Genomic DNA, 24,653 nt, shown 5'->3' on the forward strand with positions numbered 1-24,653 from the left:
ATCCATCATCCATCTGTCCATCCGTCCGTCCGTCCGTCCATCCATCCATCCGTCCGTCCGTCCATTTATCCATCCGTCTTTCTATTTGTCCATCATCCATCTATTTGTCTGTCCATCCAGCCATCCATCTTTCTGTTTGTCCATCTATCTATCTATCATACATCTGTCCGTCCGTCCATCTATCTATTTGTCTGTCCATCCATCTACTTGTCGGTCTATCCATCCGTCCATCCATCCACCCCATCCGTCTTTCTACATCTGTCTGTCACCCCATCCGTCTTTCTACATCTGTCTGTCACCCCATCCGTCTTTCTACATCTGTCTGTCACCCCATCCGTCTTTCTACATCTGTCTGTCTGTATCTCAGTAATAACATTTTCACTTAGTTATTTCTTGTGTAAAAACTGCATTTCGGTATGAGAACAAAAATGTTTTGCTTTTAAAAGTCACTGTAATGATCCCTCCTGTCGTTGCACTCATATTTTGATTTGTCACGATATTTTCGTTGCAGAGTTGATGGTTTAAGATTTGATCATTTGACAGAATTGTCAACTTTTGCCTGTATTTTTCTTTTGGATTTGTTTATATTAACTCAAAGATATGATTTAATATGCACCGTCTAGGGTTCACCAACTACATGAGGAGCCCTGTCTGTGATGTGTTCAACCCTCAGCACAACGAGATCAATCAAGACATGGATCAGCCTCTGTGTAACTATTTCATAGCCTCTTCCCACAACACCTATCTGACCGGAGACCAGCTGCTGTCCCACTCCAAGACGGACATGTACGCGTGGGTCCTGCAGGCCGGCTGCCGCTGTGTGGAGGGTGAGATAAAACTAAAGATACCAATGTGTCCAACGGTTGTAAATAAACTACGTCTTTTTCTGTTTGAGCCCTGTTTGTGACCCCTGTTTGTGACCCCCTGTTTGTGTTACAGTGGACTGTTGGGACGGTCCAGACGGGGAGCCTATGGTCCAACACGGTTACACTCTGACCTCTAAGATCACCTTCAAATCTGTCATTGAGACCATCAACAAATACGCCTTTGTGAACAATGAGTGAGTACATCCAGAGTGTTCCTTTCGTGGGCATCGGAACCATTGTGTGTGGGCGGGACAAGACCCACCCACTTTTTAAGACCAATGATATTGGACCCCCTCACTTTTATCGTCTCTAATTCAGCACGTCTGCTTACATTGACTATCCCTTAACCGAGAAACTTATTATTAAACACATGTTAAACGCTTTATTTCCCCTTTTCTAATATTATCTATTTTTTTTATTGAAAATAAATACCTTTCCGATCTGATATGTGATGGGGAAAGCGAGTAGAGCGAGTGTGGCAAAAGGCGGATTCGAACATATGCTAGCGATTTGCATCAAAACTTGATATCTTACCCCTACTCTATAGCCACGGTAAATAAGTCAGTGATTTCTGTCATTATGTCTGTCCCAATCAATTGTTTAGTAAACGGCACTTTTTCTGTCTGGACACGGAGCATAAGAAACATGCAACTTGTTCATTATCATTATCTGTGAAAATGTGGATGTCTATGGCAGTTAAATGAATATAGCCTTTTTATTAGACTATTGGTATTGACTGGTTTGAGGTCTTTTTTGGTATAGGGGGATATGGCCTAAAACGCACCATAATGCAGGAAATCACATCTATAAAATATTTTTTTTTTCTGTGGGAGGCACCCCCAGACCCAGCGCAAAACAATTTCCCCACCTATCATATTTTGCCTTACTGACCCACCCACTTTTTATTTGCTTCCGACGCTCATGGTTCCTTTCATCACTTGACGTTCATTATCATTAATGTTCGGTCATTACTTGATGTCAGGAAATAATTTTCTTCGCATCTTTAAAAGCATCACTCATTTAAAACAACCATACGTTCTCTTTTTAAAAGTTCTTTACACTTAAAGGAAGGATTTCATCACATGCGATACTCTCACTGTCATATCAGTGGCCTACAAAAACAGTTTTATTTTACATAAGGGTAAAATATTGGTCATCATGTTGACATCACACGGCCAATACCAGTCCCTTTGACCAAAAATTAGGGCTATCAAATCATCATGATCATGATTAATCATGATCTAAAGATGATTAAACAAGTTTGTTTATATAACGTGTGTGTGTGTGTGTGTGTGTGTGTGTGTGTGTGTGTGTGTGTGTGTGTGTGTGTGTGTGTGTCTCAAAAAAATTATAGATTTGTCAGTGCACTGTAAAAAAAAAAGTGTGATCAATAAGTTTGTAACATATTTTTTTACATAACTTTTTCAGCAGAGTAGTTTTAAGCTCTTTTTACGTTATACAAGATTCAAATAATTCAAATAAAGTCAATTGAATGTGTTAAGTTGAAATTACTTAAACAGCCAAGTTGATTGTACTTAAATATTTAAGGCAGCAACTTTTTTTTGTTACAGTGTAATCATCTCCACAAGGGCATTTCATTTGTGTTCGACCGCTTTCTGTTCATGTGTGATAGATAGACTGTTATCTCAAAAACTCATTCAGATGGGCCTGCAGACCCTGAGTTTGCTTCTCTTCGTCTTACGATTGTCAGATACTGCACCCAGTGAGTTGCATTACATACAAATTATATTTAATTTGTTGTGGAAGATTGTTTTGTTTTTCGCCGTGAGGATAAGTACAGTAATAATAGAAGAGGACTTGTACCACTGCCTGGATGCTCCTAGAAAACTACCTGCCTGTGTCTTTAATGGCGTTTTATCATTAAACAGCCACCTGTTTCAGCTAATGGCTCACCATAATGGAGCAAATGAGCTTTTAGCACATGCACATCACATGCAAATTACGCTCGGCATATCCCATGATGCCAGTGATTACTATCACTGTAGGCCCACTGGGCATCTTTTTAATCTTTCCATTTCCCTCTTTCTGATTCTATTGTTGTTGTTTTTCATGTATGTGTGTATTTGAGTGCAAGGGTTTCCCATGATTCCCACACAGACCTGACATTCAGGTAGAGATTGTCTGAATCGAATTCAGTCATTTTCAAACAGCAGATTCAATTTTACATTTTCTCAACACTGAAATAGATACACACCCTGAAATAGTTGTGCACTCCCTGTTATGTAAAATATATACAATAAGTAAAAGTTAATACATTTTTCAGTAACACTTTATTTAAAGCATTAATCCATTACAAAATATTTTTTAATGCATTAATTATGCATTGTAAGTCACCTTCTAAAGCATTGTATGGTCACTATAATACACTTTTAGAAAGTATAAAGCATTAAAACACAATTGCAGATGTAACAAGGAATCTGTGAATACTATAATGCATTTTAACTTAGGTTATAATTACTTATGAAAATATATAATGGATTATACCACACATTTCAAATACCTTTATGATGCACTATATGTAAAGGCTTTTTCTCTTACAAGTTTTTGCATGCAGAATTTTAAGTAAATGTCATATGGAAGTAAATTAACTTGGCTAGTTAAAGTTTGTTGAGTAATTTCTACATAATTAAAGTTTACTTTGCAATACTCTGTTTCAAGTGCATTTCCCTCAAACAATAAAACACTCAATTAAGTCATGCTTTTAAAGCCTATAGAACATAATTAGTAAATAAAATAGAAGATATTGTGTTGACAACATCTCTGCATAATACAAGTAATGTGGTACCCACCCGAATACAGAGATCTCCATTACTTAGTACACAATACACAATAACAGTAACATTCGTTAGATCGTTTTTGAGTATGAATGTGTATTTTGAGAAGAAAATGAACTCCAGATGCCACAAAACAGCAAGTTACTAAACCTAACAACAAAAGCAATGATAAAACAGTGTAACTACAGCTGGAAAACAGTGGAAAACGCAACCTAATTCATGCCCCAGTGCATTTTGGGAATACAAGTAGGTTTTTCTTAATTTTAAACGTTGATATTTAAGCTTTAATTTCTACAAGCTTAAATTGAGTACTAAAATAGAAGGGTTTTTTTTAATTCTTGCCTGAATTAACTTATTTACTGTAGTATTTACTTCACCACAGAATCATTTTTATCAGAATCCATGTGAAAAACAACTTAATGTATATTTATTCCCAGAAAATAACTTCATATCTTGTGCAGTACATTTATCTTAGGCTTTATTGGAAAACGAGACAGAAGACCAAAAAATACAGATTTTTGCTTCGTAAAATGTGTTTTCTCACATGCTTTTGGAAACACCTGGTTAGAGAAATACGAATAGAATATGCAACGTGGAGATCTCAGACTTTGAGTGAGAATCAAGTGTGATGAGTGTGCAGATCATAAAATGAAGTAAACAGAACAAGAAGACGACAAGGGAAAGAAAGTAGAAAGAGCGACCAACAGGAAAAAGGAAAGAGTGAGAGAGAGAGAGAGAGAGAGAGAGAGAGAGAGAGAGAGAGAGAGAGAGAGAGAGAGAGAGAGAGAGAGAGAGAGAGAGAGAGAACGAGTCGAGATGAAAGAAATGCCGATAAAAGGTTGATGTCAGAGGAAGGCTATGGAGGCAGGGAGCAGCTGCTGACTGTTCTTGCTGCTTTCCCTGGTTTGTGATTACTGTCACCCTCATCCGTTGTCTCTTCTGTCTCCTGCTGCATCAGGTTCCCCGTCATCCTGTCCATAGAGAATCACTGCAACATTCAGCAGCAGAAGAAGATCGCTCAGCACCTAAAGGAGATCTTCGGAGACAAGCTGGATGTGGAGGAGGCCCTGAACAAAGACCCCAAGCAGATCCCCAGCCCCAACAGCCTGAAAGGAAAGATACTCTTAAAGGTATAATGATGTGAATTTCCACACTGGTACAGGCTAGTTTTGTTTTGATGCTGGTCTAACTAAAGCGCCTATTTCACCGAAATTACCCGGAACAATTTGTAACAGGAACTTTTTTTTTTACACACTGTGAAAAATACTATTGGTTTAACTTAAAAAAGTAAGTAACCTGGTTGCCTTACAATTTTACGTTTATTGAAATTAAAAAATTTGAGTTGATACAATGAATAAAATTGGTTTAATAAATAGAAACTCTAAATATGATTGTGTCTAAACCACATAAAAAATTTGATAAATCATGAAAATAGCACAATTTGGCATGTTTCACTGCGTCATCACAAATAAAACACTCAATATGCTTACAAAATCTTTTAATAATATTTGAATAAAGGTTTTCGATTCTCAAAAATGTTAATTGGACTAACTCAAATATTTAATTTCAATGAACTCAAAATTTTAAGGTAACCAGGTAACTTAATATATATATATATATTAGGGGTGACCCCTAATAGTCGAAGATTCGATGCCTCGATATGCAGGACCGGATTCGACCACTGATCTCATGGTCGAATCTTCGCGGGTGTTATGAAACGAGGATCATACCATTGTGGCAATATGGGGCTGCTCAATATTAGTGCTATAAAGACGTGTCGCGGCGCTGAGCGATTGCCCCTTTAAGGGCACTGAGCTTCGCACCGGACTGGACTCGCCGCACCTTTAAAATTCGAACACATACACCGACAGCGGCATTCAACGCCTGTCCGCAGCAATTAAATGTATATTTCCCTCAAATCGTGAATGTACATACTGATTTCACCCTGTGCTACAAGATACACTCATCGTGCAGCTCTTCTGTCAGAAGTCGATTCAAAATTGAGCTTGCGCGTATATAATGTTCACGTCTGCCTGGTGTGAAATCCTGAGACACGGCGCTGAGCTTCAGTCCGGTGTGAGACCCCCTTTAGATACAATCGGCTTAAGAACGTGCAGTAAACACACTCAAAGGGTTCTTTTCCTCTGTAGGCAGGTATTTTTTTAGGTTTATTTATCAAAATGTTCTTTTATATATTTGTGTGATGTTCTATGTTTCGATTGGGGGTTTTAAATGTTATGAGAGAACGGTTAATTTACGAATGTGTAGTGTAAAGTTTTGATCACTTTATTAAAAGTGGTGGCTGTGTGCCGTGTGTAAGGTAAAATAAAAATAGTCTTAGCCTCCTGCTGACTAGTGCCCTGCCCTTCCCAACCCATATACCGTTTATTTTTTTTCCGGTCTATGGTTTACACACACATAGATGATTCGACTATCGGTCGACCATAGAGAGATTCGAAAAATCTGATTCGAATGTGTAAATCCTTAGTCGGGGACACACCTAATATATATATATATTTTTTTACAGTGCAGGAACTTTTTTCCCCCCAGACCTGCTACTGTCTGCTTTTCTACTGCGGTCTAGAGTACCGTGAAGATTAGGCAAATTAGTCCGGTGATGTCCTCCCAGTCAGTGACGGACAGTAATCAAATTTTGCTGGTTATGTATTGGTTTACTAAAAAGAGGTAATTAACAAAACGGCGTAAAATAGCACTGATACTAAAGCGTATTCTGAAAGCTTCTAAAGCTAGATTTAAAATGACAATGTATGTTATTATCTGACCATGAGATTACTGAGACGAAACACGCCATCGGACAGAAAGAGCAATACGGATATTTACTGAACGCAGAACAAACCTCGCAAAAGACTTGAAATAAAAAGGCTGAGTGAGCTCAACCAATCAGCATGTTCAGCGCCCAAGTCTATACCCTTGAAAATCCCTGAACTTTGAAAAAGTACAACCTCGCGAGCAGGGCCGTTTGGAGGGGGAAATATCCACGGTCAGGATTTTTGTTAAGTGATAAATACATTTTTTGTTTTTTTTCACCAAACCCCATCATAAACCACCTATCAAAACACGTGTTGCACGGTCTTTTCTTAAAGGGGTCATGAACTGAGAAATCACATTTCCTCGAGCTTTAAGGGTGCGTTCACACTTGTAGTTCGGTTAGTTTGGTTCGTTTGGTCCGGACCAAAAAACAAAAACAAAACATATAGTCCTGGTCCGCTTAGCGTTCACACTGGCATTTTTAACAGCGAACCTAAAGTTACCGAACCAAAGGCTAAGGGAGACGCTCACAACCTGATTGGTCCGCTTATATGACATAGGAGCTCGCTTACCGAACATCCAAGACAACGCTGTGTGCTGGATTAAATGCGGTCATTGTATGCGTGTACATATGGCATTATTTTTACCCGCTGAGAACTCATGAAGAGCTCATAAAATGTTCAAAACATTCAAAACAGCAGCAGGATCTCCTCTGTTGTGCAAAAAAGAGACGGCCGTCGTCCGCTCCTGCTAATAATGGGCAACAGGTCCTTTGATGAGAAGAACCAGGTTTGCTTTTTGTGTGTTTTTTCTAGCATTTTCGAAACATGCTCGTCGGATCAAATATTGATGAGGCTCTTCCTCGTTGCTCCACGTTTGCCCTCTGACGTTAACGTTACTTATTCTGGATACGCCGATCTTTCCGCGTCGTCAAATCAGCTGACTATGCGTCACATCTTGTGACATTACGTCCTGTTTTTGGTCCGTTTACATGTCTTTGGTCCGTGTTGCATTCATATATCAATCGAACTGCACCAGAGTTGGTTTGGAAGCGGACCGAGACCCATCTTTTTAGTGCTCTCGGTCCGCTTGTTTGGTGCGCACCAGGGTTCAGATGGCAGCGTTCACATATGTTCAGATGAACCGCACTAACCGAGCAATCGCACCAGGGTTCGTTTTAATCCAACCAAACATGACAAGTGTGAACGCACCCTAAGTTAAAGTAATTATGTTTATGAAGGCTAAATTTAGCCACTGTCAATGGAAGGAGTCCTTCCGTCACAATGTTAAAAAGAAAAAGGGGATAAAAAGTCATGTTTATGCAAAACTAATACAATCACTTAAAATACATAATAACAAATTCAATCTCTGTAATTTGCGTGATTTGTGGAGAAGAGGAGAGAAGTATCCTCAACTCAAAGAATAAAAAAGAAAGGTTGCAAACCAGTTACAAGTTGAAAGTTAGGATTTATTTTAAGAAGGATATCATGCACCTGTTGAGGGTGTGTTGACCGTTTGTGTAGTTGGATGATTGAGCTCTAGAAATATCAATGAGGTGGGCTTTGAAAGGATTTTTTGACAGTTACAGATTTAAAAATAACACAAAAGTGGGAATAAGAACCTTAAACTCTAATTCAACCCTAAACTCTACACTGTAAAAAATAATTATAAAATAAAGAAAAGTTAGCTGTTTGCCTTAAAAATTTGAGTTCATTGAAATTTAAAATTTTAGTTAATACAATGAACATTTTTTGAGATTCGACAACCTTTATTAAAATATTATTAAAAGATTTTGTAAGCATATTGGGTAATTGTGTGTTTTAATTCTGATGATGCAGTGAAACATGCCAAATAGTGCTATTTTCATGATTTATCAATATTTTATGTAGTTCAGATACAATAATATTTGAGTTTATATTTATTAAACAAATTTCCTTCATTGTATCAACTCAAAATTTTAAGGCAACCAGGTTACTTACTTTTTTAAGTTAAACCAACAAAAACCAACAACATTTTTTTACAGTATAACAACAGTTCTATTTAGAACCACATCTTATGCTAAAGGGGTTCTTCAGAAAGATATGGTTCTAAATAGAACTATTACTGTCACTGTTCTGTTTAGTTTTGTTCATGGACTTTCAGTTCGTTTTCATTTGTCACTTGTTTCTTTGTGACTCCCACCACTCATCTGTCACCAAAGTCAGTGTCGTTATTAGTTCATATGTGTCAGCTGTGTGTTAATTATCATCCTTGTTTGTGTTCATAAGTTGTTCCTACCCCTGCACTCCTTGTCCGGTCACCGTTATGCTTTAGTTGTGTTGTGCTATTACCTGTCTGGCTGTCGTTAAACTGCTGTCACGATTTACTCAAAATAAAAATGAGAGCTGAAAAGGCGTGGATAGGGTTATTTTTACGGCTGACCTTATGGCATATGTATTGGTTTAGGAATTTCCCTTTCAGATGCAATATTCATGGGAGGAGAGTATTTCAATTGATCACCTTTACTAAGGTTTCCGCTAGTCAGTTTACTGATATTTGTGCTATTACCACCACCCAAAAAAGGCTAATTTGTGCTGTTCTTGGTAGATTGTGTAGGTCATTATGGAAATGATCCAGCTGCATCTGTGTTCTTTAATTTGCACGTTGTCAATACTTTCGCTGATCTTTCCACTCCCACCGGCGTTTTTTTTGGAATTGCGCTTTAACACTAGTTTGCCTTGTTTAGTAAATCTGGCCCTTACACTGTAGAGAATCATCCGACATGATTAGGTGTGATCTTTTTTTCTCATTATGCGCAAATGTAGGATTTCACCTAAAAAGAAAAAGAGAGATTTTCTGTCATTTACTTGACCACGCCATATCAAAACTGTACAACTGTGGATCATAAATTAAGATATTTTGAAGAATGTCCTAGCTGCTCTTTTCCATAGAAGAAAAGTATAATGTGAGTTTGCTGCAATGGGCATTCTCAAACTTGTAGCATCGTCAGTAACATCAAACCGCATTGGTTCTTGAGTTTCAGTGAAGCTTCAGAAGACAAAGAATGTGTGGACTTTTTTAATGGTGCTTTTTTTGCTTTTAGAACTTGAAAATCCGTGAGCTGAGACATTTTTATAGTAGACAGAATGTGGACAGAATATTATATTTTGGCTTAGCTATTTCTTTAAGAATGTAATGGGATGACAGGTGGTCAGTCAGATGAGAAGAGAGAATTGCTTTGTAAATACGGACGTCATTGTGCCAGTGAGGAGCTTGGCATTAGTAAAACTGGTCAAGACAGATGGCAGTGCCAGCCTGAGACTCTACAGGACCCTCCTAGTTGAGCAAATAGTGACGGCAGACTCTCAAACCCAGCAGGAACCCTTGTGATTGGAGCACACTTGAGTAAATCCCCACACTCAAACACGGGTCTCTTTTGATAACACACACACACACACACACTTAAACATGTCACAATGTCAGCTCTCACCGCCAGACTTTGTTCCTGCAAACTCTGTAGGTGAAAGGCAAGAGATTGATTTTCCCTCGCCTTGCTCTCAGACAAATGCATTTGTGAGAGACCAACAGATGAGGAGGAAAAAAGGGCTTGCGCTTGGAGTTCAAGGTTTAATGGCCCTTAAACCTTAGGGTTGCAATGCTCTAGAGTGTATTAGACACTCTTAACACCTGGTATTAAGATATATTTTAGTAAACAATGTTTTGAGCTCGTCTACTTTTAATGTTTATGTGTTAGTTCAGCCGGCGGAGAGTAGAGGGTCTTTTAGAGGCTGTTCGTGTGCATTTGACCACATGAGCGTCTACACTACGAAAGCAATCCGCCAAATGCGTTATCAACTGCCTCTGGAAGTGGTCAAAAGTGGACAAGCTCAAAGTGTTTCAGAACCTGTGTACACCTGTATTAAGAGTTGTCCACTTGTGGTCCAATCGACCAAAAAGCATCTTTATAAAACGGTTAGGTCAATAACTGCGTTTTATTCACGCTAAACACGGCTATGACTGCTTCACCCAACGGTTTTCTGTATCACACTACCCTTAGCAACCACTCTAAGCAACTTAAACATATGTTTGTTCTCATTGATATTGTTCATTGAAGCTGTTACGACCCGCTCGTTGAAAGTCGCAACATAAAAAGGGGAAAACGGACAACACTTCTAGTTAAAGAAAACTAGTTTATTAAAGGGAAATCAACACCACAAAGAATGAATATAAACAAACAGAAGTAAGAAGAAACAAATAAACATATAATAGAATATATGAATACACTACATGACTTAAGAAATTACAAACAAACATGAATGCGAAAATAATCAATAAGAGCTTACATCATTACACAGAGCCAACTCTAAGAAGGTCTATCACACAGAGGAAGCCACTGATAATGATACACATAACTCTTATATACACCTAGTAATTGTCAATTAGCACAGGAGACTAATCAGAAACTCCTCCCAGTTTGCCCAATTAGGAAGACAGGAGACTCAGGGTCGTCACAGAAGCTTGTATTATTATAAGAGAGAGAGATTGGGTGACTGAGGGTTACACCTGCATTGAGATTTAGCATATTCCTTTAGGACAGTCCTATGTTCATAATAAAAAAATCTGTTGAATGTCCACTGAGATATCTTGTCATTTTAACAGTTCCCATGTCCTGACACTGACAGTGCTCATTTGTCAGTTGCATCTTGTTCCAGTGTTCACAAAACAACTTCGAGTCCTTTCAATATAAAAGTATTCGCTATTAAGTGACTCACTCATTAAGACGTAATAACGTAACTTCTGTTGCTGTCGCTGATCTATATAGAGAACATTTATATTGATCAGTGGTTGCTGTTCACAGTCAGGGACTATTTTTTCCAGCGGAAGGAAGGCTTTTAGTGATGTTACTTAAGGAAAGTTGCATTGATGCATATATTTTGGCTTTAATACTTTTATTGTGTGGAAACTGTTTTATAAAAGCAGTAAGCACCTTGAAGCCGTGCTTTATGGTGAATTTATAACAGCTAAGGTTTGACTGTAAACTACGGCTTCTTGACCCTTTTATAATACCAGGTGTAAACAAGGGCCTTAAAGGAGTACTTCAGCGCTGGGAAGATGAATCTGTATTTAAACTGGGTTATTAATGTAGTACAAATGTGAAATTATTTTTTAATTTGGTGCTTTCTAGACTGAGAAAAGACAGAAAATGTATTTTTGCCTCATGGGGATGAAAGACAACAATTCCCAGAATGCTTCGCTGCCCTGTGAGGCCATTCCCAAAGCCACCGCTACTAGATTACTGAATCACTTTCACTTTCCCACCGCGACCGCGTTCATTTTCATAAAATCAGTTCAGTTAGAGAACGGACACTACAATAAAAAACTGAACGTGTCTGTTCAATATGTGATTTAGCCGCTGAGGGAGACTCACAGCCCAAAATGCTGCAGGAGTCAGAATTGACAGTCATGGATGAGCTCGTGATGAGAGCTGAGGTAAACATTCAGTTTTCAGTTCATGCCTTTGAAAGCTTAACTTTCATAGGATTTAGTTTGAGAAGTTGAAAGACTTACTTTGCTCTGCTGGCCGCACCGTTTCCATGAAAGCCTGAGGCTGCAGCTGCGAGCTGAGTGCTGTGAGTGTGATCTCCATCCCCCATGCGCGAGTTAAAAACATGCGGAAATGGCTCCCTCTGCTGGCTGTAGTCTTTAGCCTCTGGCCAACAATTCCTCCGATGACGCAAATTGACGATATTTGCATCATGGGAGGAATTTTTCCAGAAATAAAATGAATAAATCTCTTGTCTCAGGGGGATATGAGGGGGGGAAGCACAATCATTCGAATATACTCCAGGGTTTCTACAAATACAAAGCCATATTCTAATCGCTGAAGTAACCCTTTAAGACACTGTTTATCCTCAGTGTTAGGTATTATGGGTCACTGGCTTCCTCTCAACTGAGGGTCCTCTGTTTTATGAATAAGTAATTGGGAATGAAGCACAAATGAACACAACCCGAGAAAACATTACATTGCTGTCTTCCTAAAAAGATAATGTTACTTCAATGGCCCCCGGGGTTGCATTACTCCACTTATCTTTCGTCTGAGGCCAAGAACCATTAGTATGGATTCAGTTCTAGTATCAATATCTGAGGTGCTGTGTCAACACACCGGCTTAAAGGTGCTGTCGATAGCTTAAACAGAGGTGAAACACTATCTAACACTCAATATTGGAGTTGTTTGCTGACAAGTAAGAATAATGGGAGCATTCATTTCTCCTTTTTTTGTCTGTAGGGGAAGCGTCTTCCTCCGTACCTGTCTGCGGATGCTGAGGAGGGTGAGGTGTCTGACGATGACAGTGCTGATGAGATTGAAGATGACTTCAAGCTGAAGAATAGCCTGGTAAGACTATAACACACACCGGTTAGGATTGAGCAGAAGGATTGATTACTAACACACACGCACACTCAGCAAAGAGATCTTTGTACACCTGGACAGGCACTGACACAAAAACCTTTTGGATAACTTTAGGGTCGGATGTGATCCCATAGCGGGACTGTCATTCATTAGTAAATGAAGGAGAAAAATGTTCAAGAAAGATCTTTTTAATACCAAGTTATAAAAAAAAAACATCAGATGTATGACTGATATCATCTTTTAAGTTCAATGAGTACAACCATTACAATGCGTCATATTGCTCATATTTGCTCTTATTAAATATAAATATTACAAAATCACTTATTACTTATTCTTTCTCATTATTTATTCAGTGTTCTGTGTAGGTAAAGCATTTAAGCATCTCTAAAGTTGTATTTACTTAAAAGGCTTTACACTTTAAAGGGATCCTATAATGCCCCTTTTTAAAAGATGTAAAATAATTATCTGTGGTCCCCAGAGTGTGTATGGGAAGTTTTAGCTTAAAATATCCCACAGATAATTTTTTAGCATGTTAAAATTGTAAAAATTGCAAAGTTTTTGTGTGTCCCTTTAAATGCAAATGAGCTGCTGCTCCTGCCCACTTTCCAGAAGAGGGCGGAGCTTCAAGAGCTCATGTTAGCAGCTCGGATTACCTCACGCAGACACACACTGAAAATGTCAGAAACTGTTCAGCCTTTTATGACTAAACCGGAGTCAGAAAATGATGGAGAGACTCAAGAAGAAGAGACAACTTGTAGAATGAGACAAGACGTTTCTGAAGGGATAGTTGATGACTTTATGAGTTAACGATCTTCAGTCATTGATTAGCATATTCTGTCATGATAATCTTTAAACCGCTGGTGTGGGAACTGATGTGAGATGAACCAGAGAATATCTGCTGATGAAGAGAGAACAGGGATAGTTTAGTTTAATTACGGTTATAATATCTGCTGATGAAGAGAGAACAGGGATAGTTTAGTTTAATTACGGTTATAATATCTGCTGATGAAGAGAGAACAGGGATAGTTTAGTTTATTTACGGTTATAATATCTGCTGATGAAGAGAGAACAGGGGTAGTTTAGTTTAGTTACGGTTATAATATCTGCTGATGAAGAGAGAACAGGGGTAGTTTAGTTTAATTATGGTTATAATATCTGCTGATGAAGAGAGAACAGGGATAGTTTAGTTTAATTACGGTTATAATATCTGCTGATGAAGAGAGAACAGGGGTAGTTTAGTTTAATTACAGTTATAATATCTGCTGATGAAGAGAGAACAGGGGTAGTTTGGTTTAATTACGGTTATAATATCTGCTGATGAAGAGAGAACAGGGATAGTTTAGTTTAATTACGGTTATAATATCTGCGGATGAAGAGAGAACAGGGGTAGTTTAGTTTAATTACGGTTATAATATCTGCTGATGAAGAGAGTGCAGGGATAGGTTAGTTTAATTACGGTTATAATATCTGCTGATGAAGAGAGGACAGGGATAGTTTAGTTTAATTACGGTTATAATATCTGCGGATGAAGAGAGAACAGGGATAGTTTAGTTTAATTACGGTTATAATATCTGCGGATGAAGAGAGAACAGGGATAGTTTAGTTTAATTACGGTTATAATATCTGCTGATGAAGAGAGGACAGGGATAGTTTAGTTTAATTACGGTTATAATATCTGCTGATGAAGAGAGGACAGGGATAGTTTAGTTTAATTACGGTTATAATATCTGCTGATGAAGAGAGGACAGGGATAGTTTAGTTTAATTACGGTTATAATATCTGCTGATGAAGAGATAACAGGGGTAGTTTAGTTTAATTACGGTTATAATATCTGCTGATGAAGAGAGAACAGGGATAGTTTAGTTTAATTACGGTTATAATATCTGCTGATGAAGAGATAACAGGGGTAGTTTAGTTTAATTACGGTTATAATATCTGCTGATGAAGAGAGAACAGGGATAGTTTAGTTTAATTACGGTTATAATATCTGCTGATGAAGAGATAACAGGGATAGTTTAGTTTAATTACGGTTATAATATCTGCTGATGAAGAGATAACAGGGGTAGTTTAGTTTAATTACGGTTATAATATCTGCGGATGAAGAGAGAACAGGGATAGTTTAGTTTAATTACGGTTATAATATCTGCTGATGAAGAGAGAACAGGGATAGTTTAGTTTAATTACGGTTATAATATCTGCGGATGAAGAGACAACAGGGATAGTTTAGTTTAATTACGGTTATAATATCTGCTGATGAAGAGATAAAAGGGGTAGTTTAGTTTAATTACGGTTATAATATCTGCTGATGAAGAGAGAACAGGGATAGTTTAGTTTAATTACGGTTATAATATCTGCTGATGAAGAGAGGACAGGGGTAGTTTAGTTTAATTACGGTTATAATATCTGCTGATGAAGAGAGAACAGGGATAGTTTAGTTTAATTACGGTTATAATATCTGCTGATGAAGAGAGGACAGGGATAGTTTAGTTTAATTACGGTTATAATATCTGCTGATGAAGAGAGAACAGGGATAGTTTAGTTTAATTACGGTTATAATATCTGCGGATGAAGAGAGGACAGGGATAGTTTAGTTTAATTACGGTTATAACTGAGGGACTCAAGTTTTCACCCCCGCCTCTTAAGACATCCCATTTCCTTCTGGAGCATCAGTGAATATTTGAACCTCTTTTAATAGTTGTGTGTGAGTCCCTCTATAATGGTCTTTAGTGTGAAAAGATGGATCTCAAAATCATACTATTGTTGCTGGAGAGGGTTCAAATATGCAAAAGATGCTGGAAAACTGAAGGATGTGTAGGACCTGGAGGATTTTTCTGAAGAAGGTTGGGCTGTTTAACTGCTCAGGACAAACAAGGGAATCATGATCAAAATTATTCACAGATTCTGCAAAGGGTTTACTTAGCTACTTTTCCTTGCATATGCAACATGTAAACACTGCGACCTCTTCTGAAAATCTCTGTTTTAATGGAGGCAGTATTGAGTCTGCCTCCTCACACCACTCTGGCTCACAGTGAGCTCTTAGTGTCCGTCTCTAAAAGCCGATCAATCGCAGCCCGAACCCCTGGTGAGCTTCTGTTTTTGTGCAAACACTCTTTTATGCAACAACATGGCCATTTGCCAAGAGATCCCTCCAGAAGGGCTGCCATTAACAGAGCCTCCTTCACAATCAGCCCGCCGACTGTTTCCTCCAGATTTTGATGCTGAAATCGATATAACACGTTTTTTTCCCGGACTCATTCATCAACAATAAATTAGTTTCCTGGTTAAGTATTTGTGTTGATCTTGAAAGAAGAATGCTTTAATAGCATTTTAATGTACCCTTGCAAAATATTTATGTTGTTTTATTAGGAGTAATTAATGTTTAATGATCCGCAAGTCATTGCTGGGAGCCAGTTAAAGGTTTCTATCCTTCATCTCATTACACGCCTACTTAAACGTGTCAGGAAATACAAAAAACACACTAGCAATGCTGTACGTTGACGCTCATTATGGCTGAGAGATATGAAAGCCATTTACCTGTTCAAAAAAACAGACAGAAATCAAACAAAACAAAATGTAACCTTGTTTGTTGCATAATTGGAACACTTTGAGCCATTTAATGCTCTCTCAGATCAGCTTGCAGGCCTTGATTTTTAATCAAATGATTCATGAATAGCCATTGAAGTGAAGAGAAAGAACACACATCACTTAAGCCCCTTTCACAGCAAATATTTATTTTGCTACACATAGTAAAGTTACAGAATTCACACTGTTTACTCTTGTGGCAAAGAAGCATACTTTAGCATACTTTTAAAGGTGCACTATGCAACTTTCCGTCCACTGGAGGGCGCCTATTCTAAACAAAGGCGTAGTTTGATGACGCCAAGTGTGAGCGCAGTATCTTGGGACATGTGGTCTTCACCTCACAGCCGGTGGAAAACAGGACTCGGGCAGAAATCATGTTCAGAACGATTTAGCGTTTGAATGAATCGTTTGAATGTCACCTGCTGCCACCTACTGGAGGTTTAGTTTCATGTTTACACACACTTTCCAACATTTCTTTTTGTCTCTTGTAACGAAGCTTGCATTTTAGTGAAATTATTAATATCAGGGAAGGGTAATGATTGACTTTAGCCTGGATTGATGGCTCTCAATATCGCAATATATATCGCTGGGTGAAAAAATATCGCGAATGTAATTTTTTTCCAATATCATGCAGCTCTACGTTACTCTGTGTGTTTGCTCGACGCTGCTGTGACATGTTCACACTGCTAAGAGAAAAGCGCTTCTGCAGAATAAAACCGAGGGTAGCGCAGATATGACGCAACTGACAGGCGACTCCCTCAGACGCTATGCTGAAACATCCCGGTCCTTAGTTAAAATAGCAATTTTCTCACAATTTACAAATAGCTGGAAACATCTGGGATATTGTAAGTACTCAACTGAACAAAATATATAACACCGGCCTAGTGGATTTTGGATATTTTACTGCAAAAATACTACATAGTGCACATTTAAAAGCAGTACTTATTATGGAAATTATATACGACTTATAGATTCCTTTGATTATAAAGTTATTTTAGACCAAAAATAATTTTGTAAAAAATATATTTTGTATAAAATACAAAATATTTAGTACATTTGTTTTACAGTCATTTTTTTTAATTTGCTTCACTTCAGCAATAAAGTGTCTTTAACCCTCTGGTGCTCTTCACGTGGCGGTCAAAAATTACCATTTTTTAATTTAAATTATATGATTGTACTATATTTTAGTATATTATTTCGATAATTTTTTTTATGAAATATTTTGTATTTTAAGGGATTTTTATGGTACTAAAGTATATTTACGCTGTAGTTATGACCCATTTATTCACTTTTTGAGCATAAACCTGAAAAAAAAAACTTAAACCGTCATAAATCTTGAATACTTTGGATCACACACTTAAGTTTGATCTCTTTGTGTGTGTGTGTGTGTGTGCGTGTGTGTGTGTGTGCGTGCGTGCGTGCGTGTGTGCGTGCGTGTAATTTTTTTTTACAGAATTTTAATTTATTATGAAAAATGCACAAAAATATTATTTTTAATTTTATATTAAATATATATTTTAAAAAACATGTTTTACTCTAAAACTGCAAGAAAACCAAAGCCAAATTTGTGTTCCAAATTTAATGTTGATAACTAAAAAATAAACTTTCAGTCAGAATTTGTTTGGGCGCAGTACCAATCGCTGAAATTCATTTTTACATTATTTTCCAATGCGCACAGTACAAGCGTGACTTTTTTTTCTTCTTTTTTTCCCCAGTGTTTTTGTGTGTTTACGTAGCAACTGCCAAAGCCTTTCATACCATTCGGATTAAGTAAAAAAATATATATTTTTACATGCATTCTCACATCTATGCTCAAAAAGTGTGGCTGAAGTTAAGGGGTTAAGGCAGTTTATATCTGCAGTTTGCATGTGGTCTTAGAAATAATGGGAGCTATTTTCTTCTTTGATTCCTTAATAATATTTATGTAGATGAATTGTGATCTGCACATTTTGACAGAGCATCTTTCTGCATTTCAGTCTAATGGGCCCAGTCAGCACCAGGTGGAGTCACACATCAGGAAGAAGCTGGACTCTCTGATGAAAGAGTCTCAGATCGGGGACAAAGAGGACACAGACAGTTTCTCCATCCGAGCGCTGCTCCGGGCCACACACGAGGGCCTCCAAAGAAACCTGCGCAAGGTAGCATGCTCTTCCCACTCCCGGATCTGTGTAAAGATATATAATAGGGCTGGGTAAAGAAATATCGATTTCTTGATTTTAATCGATTCTCATTTTTATGAACCGATATTGATTCTTAAATCCCAAGAATTGATTTGCTTACCCTGTTTTCAGTTGATGAATGAATGAAACTAGAGCCCCTCCTAGAGTTGTAGGATTCAAGACCAGTGTTGGTCTCGAGGCCGGTCTTAAGACCATTTTTTGAAGGTCTCGACTAGCCTGACATGGTCATACTCAATTCTAGTCAGAATATAAGTCTGATGCTCATTGGGCTGTGATTATGGGGCGTGTTTCAACCAAACCAGGAAAGGCCTCAATTGGATAGACCTTGTTTAGGGCTAGTAGTTGGCGGGTTTTGTTGTAAAAACTTGGCAACCCTGTCTGCACGCACGCTGGAATTAACGATCTTTGCCTGTGTTTTAAAAGAATTTAAGGATACACAGTTACTTACCAACATGAACATTTCTGAGAGAAATAGTGAAGGTGAATGCATATACGAGCAAGCTCTCCGTTTAGGATTAGAACAAATTCAATCAAAGCGCCTTTGATGATATTGATGGATTATGTTACTGTTTTCTAGATGTCCGTCATCGTCTAAAACCCACCCTGACAATTTCATTGGTCCGAACTCTTTCTGTTCCGGCATAATTACTCCTCTATGGATCAAGTCCAGACCGAACTATCCCGAATCTCAAATGTTCTGGGCGGGGCTGAGATCGGCTTCTTGTCTTGGTCTTAGACTTAGAGGATTATATCTCAAGACCAGTCAAGAAGACAACTGCAAGGACGCATGGTGTGATTTAATATCATTAATGTGATTTAATGTAAAAATAACCAATAACCTCCTTGTAATGTGATTTCTTTTGTTACAGTGCTGCCGGGTTCAAAATCTATGCAGCATTGTCTCAAATGTCCAAAATTAATACAAATATCCACACAATTCTGAGATTGAGATATACATTTAGTTAGTTTTTATATAACATAGAATATGCCCTGGAGCAGGTTAGCCGTAGAGCGTAAGTTACTATAGAGATTAACACAGCTAAAAGCCAAACCTCTTAAAATGGGTACCTAAAACCCAGGATTGGCACAAAGTAAGCTTAAACATATCTGGCTATCCAGCTAAACCAGCTTCATGGTATAGGCCCCTAGTCCTCTCTCATCTCTCGTCGGCACTCCTCCTTTTATGCGTCTGAGCTCCTCTGTTCTCTCGCCGGCTCTCCTGGTCACAATTAAAATAATCGTTAATAAATCGAATTTAATCTAAATCAAATCGTAAACTTGTGAATTGAAATCAAATTGAATCATGAAATTGGTCATCCCTAATATATAAAGATGCATGAAGCTGTTCTTGAAACAATAAAATGCTCAGCCTCTACTATAAGAGGCAGCTGTGAAGAAAGAAAAGAATGAGAATATATAATCAGCGCACACACATTAGTCTTGCAATCGAGAAAAAGACACGGAGAATCCCTTAATTAACATTCGCTCTGCCTCTCTTCTTGCCCTATTATTAGACTTTGCGCTCTCTAAACATTCATTCTGATGTGCCGTTTGTGATGCACAGAGGGATTTTCTCCCTCCTCCAGTGTTCCTGCATAATATTTATTCAAAAAAACAGGGAACGTTGAGCGAGCGTTCTGTCTAAGGATGATCTTAAGTTACTGTTGCGCTAATTTTATGCATCACTGCATGTAAAAACATCTCTCTGTCCATGTGTGACCACAAAGACTCATTTCAATAGATTTAGACACTCGACAGTTTGAGGAACAGTTCAATCACAAAAAGGGAAATATGACATCATTTACTAACCCTCGTGTCATTCCAAACCTTTCTTACATACATTTTTTGTGATCACATGCGGCTGTTTTGCGTTTTGTGAAAATCGACAGTGACAACTGGGCCACTATTGTGTGATTGAACAATAGAAAAATCATGTTTATGGAAAGTCCCCATGAAACATTAAAACCTAATGTGTGTGTTTGCGTGTGTGTGTTTATGTGTGTGTGTCTGTGTGTGTGTGTGTGTGTTTATGTGTTTGTCTGTCTGTGTGTGTGTGTGTGTGTGTGTGTGTGTGTATTCCAGAATTCCAAAGATGGCATGAAGAAATCCCAGAGCCGCTCCTTCATCAGTAACCTCAAGCACAAGGTCAGAACACAGACAGTATTTTTCTGTCTTTCTCCCACTCTCTCTCTCTTCTTTTTCTTTCTCTCTTTTCTCTCTCTCGTCTGCAGAATCAGGTCTGACTATCCTACTTCCTGTCCTCGGTGTCTGCACTCTCAAACGTTAGATAAATGTGTCCGTTTTGCTCCCCAGAGGCTGGAGGATTTGAAGAATAATCGCTATTGATTGATTGAGGTGTGAAACCGATCATAAAGATGCATCAGTCATTCTGATCAGATATCAGAGGGCCACTGCTGGGTCTCTTTATACATTTACTGAGGTTATATAACACGAAGCACACATTGATTAAGCACACCTGTTCACTTAACATCTGATATTCACTCCGAGATATGATTGTGTATGCATAATGACAGCTCTGAGCTCTAGAGGCGTTCTCATATTTCGCTCTCTGTGATCGCTCGCTCCTCTCCATCGCTTATATTGAATGTGGTCTGTGTGTAATTGAACACTTCAGAAGCAAATCAATGAAGTGAGTAAACAAGGCTTGTGGTCATCGCTCCATGAGTCTGATTGTGCGCTATCGTTGGGCTGTCTACACTTTATTGATTTTTTTATTAAAATGCAATCAGGCTTGTCAGCGTTATGTTGCGGTTTCTCGTCTTCTGTAGATCACATCCGTCATTCCTACAGGAGATGGGCGCGTGGTATTTCCTCCCACTCTCGACATGTGTGTGTGTGTGCGTCTCTCACCCAAATATAAACACAAAAACACATACACTCGCTCACATACTCGGACACACACAAATTCACTCACAAAAACAAACACACACGCGAAAACACAAATACATGGAAACACATACGCAAACTTACAGACACTTACGAACACACATTGACACACAAACACACAAACTTAGACACACACAAACAAATACACTCTCTCACCCACACACATACACACACAAATATAAACACAGACACACACTGATATGGTTAAGTATGTCTTTTATAGCAGGCCAGTGCATTTCTTTTCCTCTTTGTTGTGTGGAAGAATTTTATTACCTCCCATCTAGAGCAAAGGAGTAAGCATTCACTCCACGTACTTATTTAGTGTGTGCGCGCGCGTGTGTGTGTGTGTGTGTGTTCCCACAGAGGCACTCCAAATCAAGGCTGAAATGTCAGAGTGTAGAAACAGATGATGACAGTCAGCAGGAGCCGTCGGGTGGACAGTTCAACAGGTTCGTCTGTCTCTATGTCAGTCTTTTTAGTGGATCGTGTACATTTTCGGTTTATTAACTCCGCCAGAGTATTCTTTTTAAAGTTTCCTGCCAGCGCCAGCATTTTTGATCATTTTCACACAACTTTCATGGCCCCTGGAATATCTGAATGTACAATATATCAAAAGAGAGAACAGAGCCTCTGCCTTTAAACAAACAAACTAAAGCTTCGTGCATTCCTTATCAACACTTGTGGGTAAGTTTCATAAAAAAGAAAATCCTGTTTCTTCTGGATCAGATTTAGAGCGATGATCAAACACAGATGGAGTCGATCGAGTCCATCAACACCGCTAAGCTTCAGTCCTGTAGTTAAAGAGTTAGCTTTGATTATTATTAAATTATTAAATAAAAAATACATATTTGTGTATGTAAACATTATACTGTTCAAAAGTTTGGGGTTTTAAAATTATTTAATCAAAAATACAGTGAAAACAATAATATTGTTATATGGCAATTCTTTCTCATTTGAATATATTTTAAAATGTAATTTATTTCTGTAATAAAAGCTGAATTTATCATCATTACTCCAGTCTTCAGTGCCACTTAATCCTTCAGAAATCATTCTGATATAATGATTTGCTGCTCAAGAAACATTTCTGATTATTATCAATGTTAAAAATTGTTCTGCTTCTTCATATTCCAACCCTAGGTCTTTTCCTAGATATCATGATGCCGCTCAAGCGCTAAAAGATAACCCTAAAGTACGTGTGCAAGCATGCAAATAAGAGAGCGAGACGAAGCGACTGAGATACTAATGTGTAGTGTCCTCGGTCAGAGAATGACGGTCACATTGAGCAGAACTGCTCTTTGATGAAACTGGTGAGACAAGATCACATGATCACAATTACTGAGCACGATAGGTCGAAAGTCAAAGCATCACTCCACCACTGCGATCCAAACACCGGTTTCAGCCTCTCGTTATCATTTAACTAATTACATGCTGCCATGATTGCTAGACAACATGTAAAGACATTTCATAAAATCACAAAATGTACCACCTGGCAAAGAGATTAGCAAGTTAAACGCACAATATGTACGATTTTTGCATTAAATATCCAAAAACCACTAGAACAGTGTTATATATTTTGTTGACTTGTGTATTTGCTTTATCCCAAATGTTTCCAAGAATGTTTAAAGGGGGGGTGAAACACTCTTTTGTACCTTCAATCTTGAGTACCTGTAGAGTAGTATTGAATCCTTCATATCTCCGAAAAGTCTTTAGTTTTATTATATTTATAAAAGAAATATGGGCTGTACCGAGTCTTTCCGGAAAAAAACGAGCGCCTGGAGGTGTATCGTGTGGGCGGAGCTAAAGAATGACGAGCGCAAAGTGGTGACGTCCTCAAGCGTGGAGAAGCCCATGGCTATCGATCAGATTCAGCTAATACAGATATGATCCAGAATCAGATTCGGAGGCTGAAATAATTTGAACAGGAGAAACAGCAGCAGCAGGACGTCCGTCTCTGTGGTATGGACTGTATTTAGTGGCCTGTCAACATTTGTGTGTGTTTACTCGCAGTTTATGAGGACATGATTCGGTTTATGGACTATTGTATGCGACTAAACCTTAGCAGCAGCAAGCAAAACGGTTTTGCACGTCAGACTAGTGTAACGTTATACAGAGAACAACAATAGAGTCCGTTAGCGCATTTGAATGACGAAGCACGCGATCGTGTCGTTTACTGATGTTTACTCACGCGACGATAGCCGACAGCACAGACATTTGAAGCAGTTTTACTCACCGGCTGCTTCCAAAGCAGGACCGAACCTTTATCGCTGGGACCGCTCCGTCAAAAACACACTTCTTTGGTATGATTTGGTAAAGTCCTGACAGCAGTGGCGTGGAGATCCACTTTTGCGACGCGACTGAAGCGATGTTGTGAAGCTTCCCGTCATTTCTGCGTTCAAATCGGGTCAAATGCAGCGCTGCCTTCCCAGAATGCTGTGCTGAAGCGTTGAAGTCGCTCGACGTCTCCCATAGGAATAAAGTGGAGCGCGGCGCCTGGATCGACTGGATCTGCAGCTGAGAGTGTTTATGGGCGTGCATTTCCTCTCTCGCTCTAGTCACGCGCCCACCCTACTGGGAGAAGAGCCCGTACGGCCCATACAAGGACCTTCCACTCTATTAACGTCAAATAGACCCATACTCGAAAAAAACTCTCCGAAACTTGTGAGAAACCGGATGGAGTATTTTTAACACAGAAATACTCCATCAAACGTCCAACATTAGTTTTTTAAACTTCGTCTATGTTTAGGATGGGAATCCAAGTCTTTAACAGTGGAAAAAGCTCAGTATGCATGAAACAGCATTTCACCCCCCCCTTTAAATCCAGAGAAATAAGCCATTTTAACCAGGACACGAGTATGCGTCACCTATCAGTGACATCACACCCGCGTTACCCTCTATTTTTATTATTTTTATTTATTTTTTATTTAGTAGAAACCATGGAAAAACGAAAGCCGCTTTAATATATAATGAGTTTTATTAGACAGGTGAGCAACTGTTTGGATCATTGATGGACAGAAACGAATCATTGTCCTCCAGCTCAACACAGTTAGTCTCATTGTTTAAATCTGGTGTTCTTGATTTACTGTGAGTGACATGTTTTACCATGCCTAATATGATCTCTCACTGCAGTGTGAACAAGTGTCTCACAGCAGCCGCAGAGCGAACACAC

General features: G+C 38.5%; 1 protein-coding gene across 5 annotated transcripts in view; it reads left to right on the forward strand.

The window, feature by feature from the left end:
• plch1 (phospholipase C, eta 1) overlaps positions 1 to 24,653 on the forward strand; it is a 141,145-nt gene that overhangs the window by 96,954 nt on the left and 19,538 nt on the right. For all 5 annotated transcript variants that reach the window (XM_067419101.1, XM_067419100.1, XM_067419097.1 and 2 more), the window contains 7 exons: positions 624 to 827; positions 940 to 1,060; positions 4,620 to 4,791; positions 12,696 to 12,803; positions 18,377 to 18,538; positions 20,663 to 20,725; positions 21,851 to 21,936. In XM_067419101.1, the coding sequence (XP_067275202.1) occupies positions 624 to 827; positions 940 to 1,060; positions 4,620 to 4,791; positions 12,696 to 12,803; positions 18,377 to 18,538; positions 20,663 to 20,725; positions 21,851 to 21,936 (916 nt within the window). The remainder of the gene's footprint in view (positions 1 to 623; positions 828 to 939; positions 1,061 to 4,619; positions 4,792 to 12,695; positions 12,804 to 18,376; positions 18,539 to 20,662; positions 20,726 to 21,850; positions 21,937 to 24,653) is intronic.

The sequence above is a fragment of the Pseudorasbora parva genome, chromosome 16 (genome assembly GCF_024679245.1).
Source record: "Pseudorasbora parva isolate DD20220531a chromosome 16, ASM2467924v1, whole genome shotgun sequence".
NCBI classification, from domain to species: domain Eukaryota; kingdom Metazoa; phylum Chordata; class Actinopteri; order Cypriniformes; family Gobionidae; genus Pseudorasbora; species Pseudorasbora parva.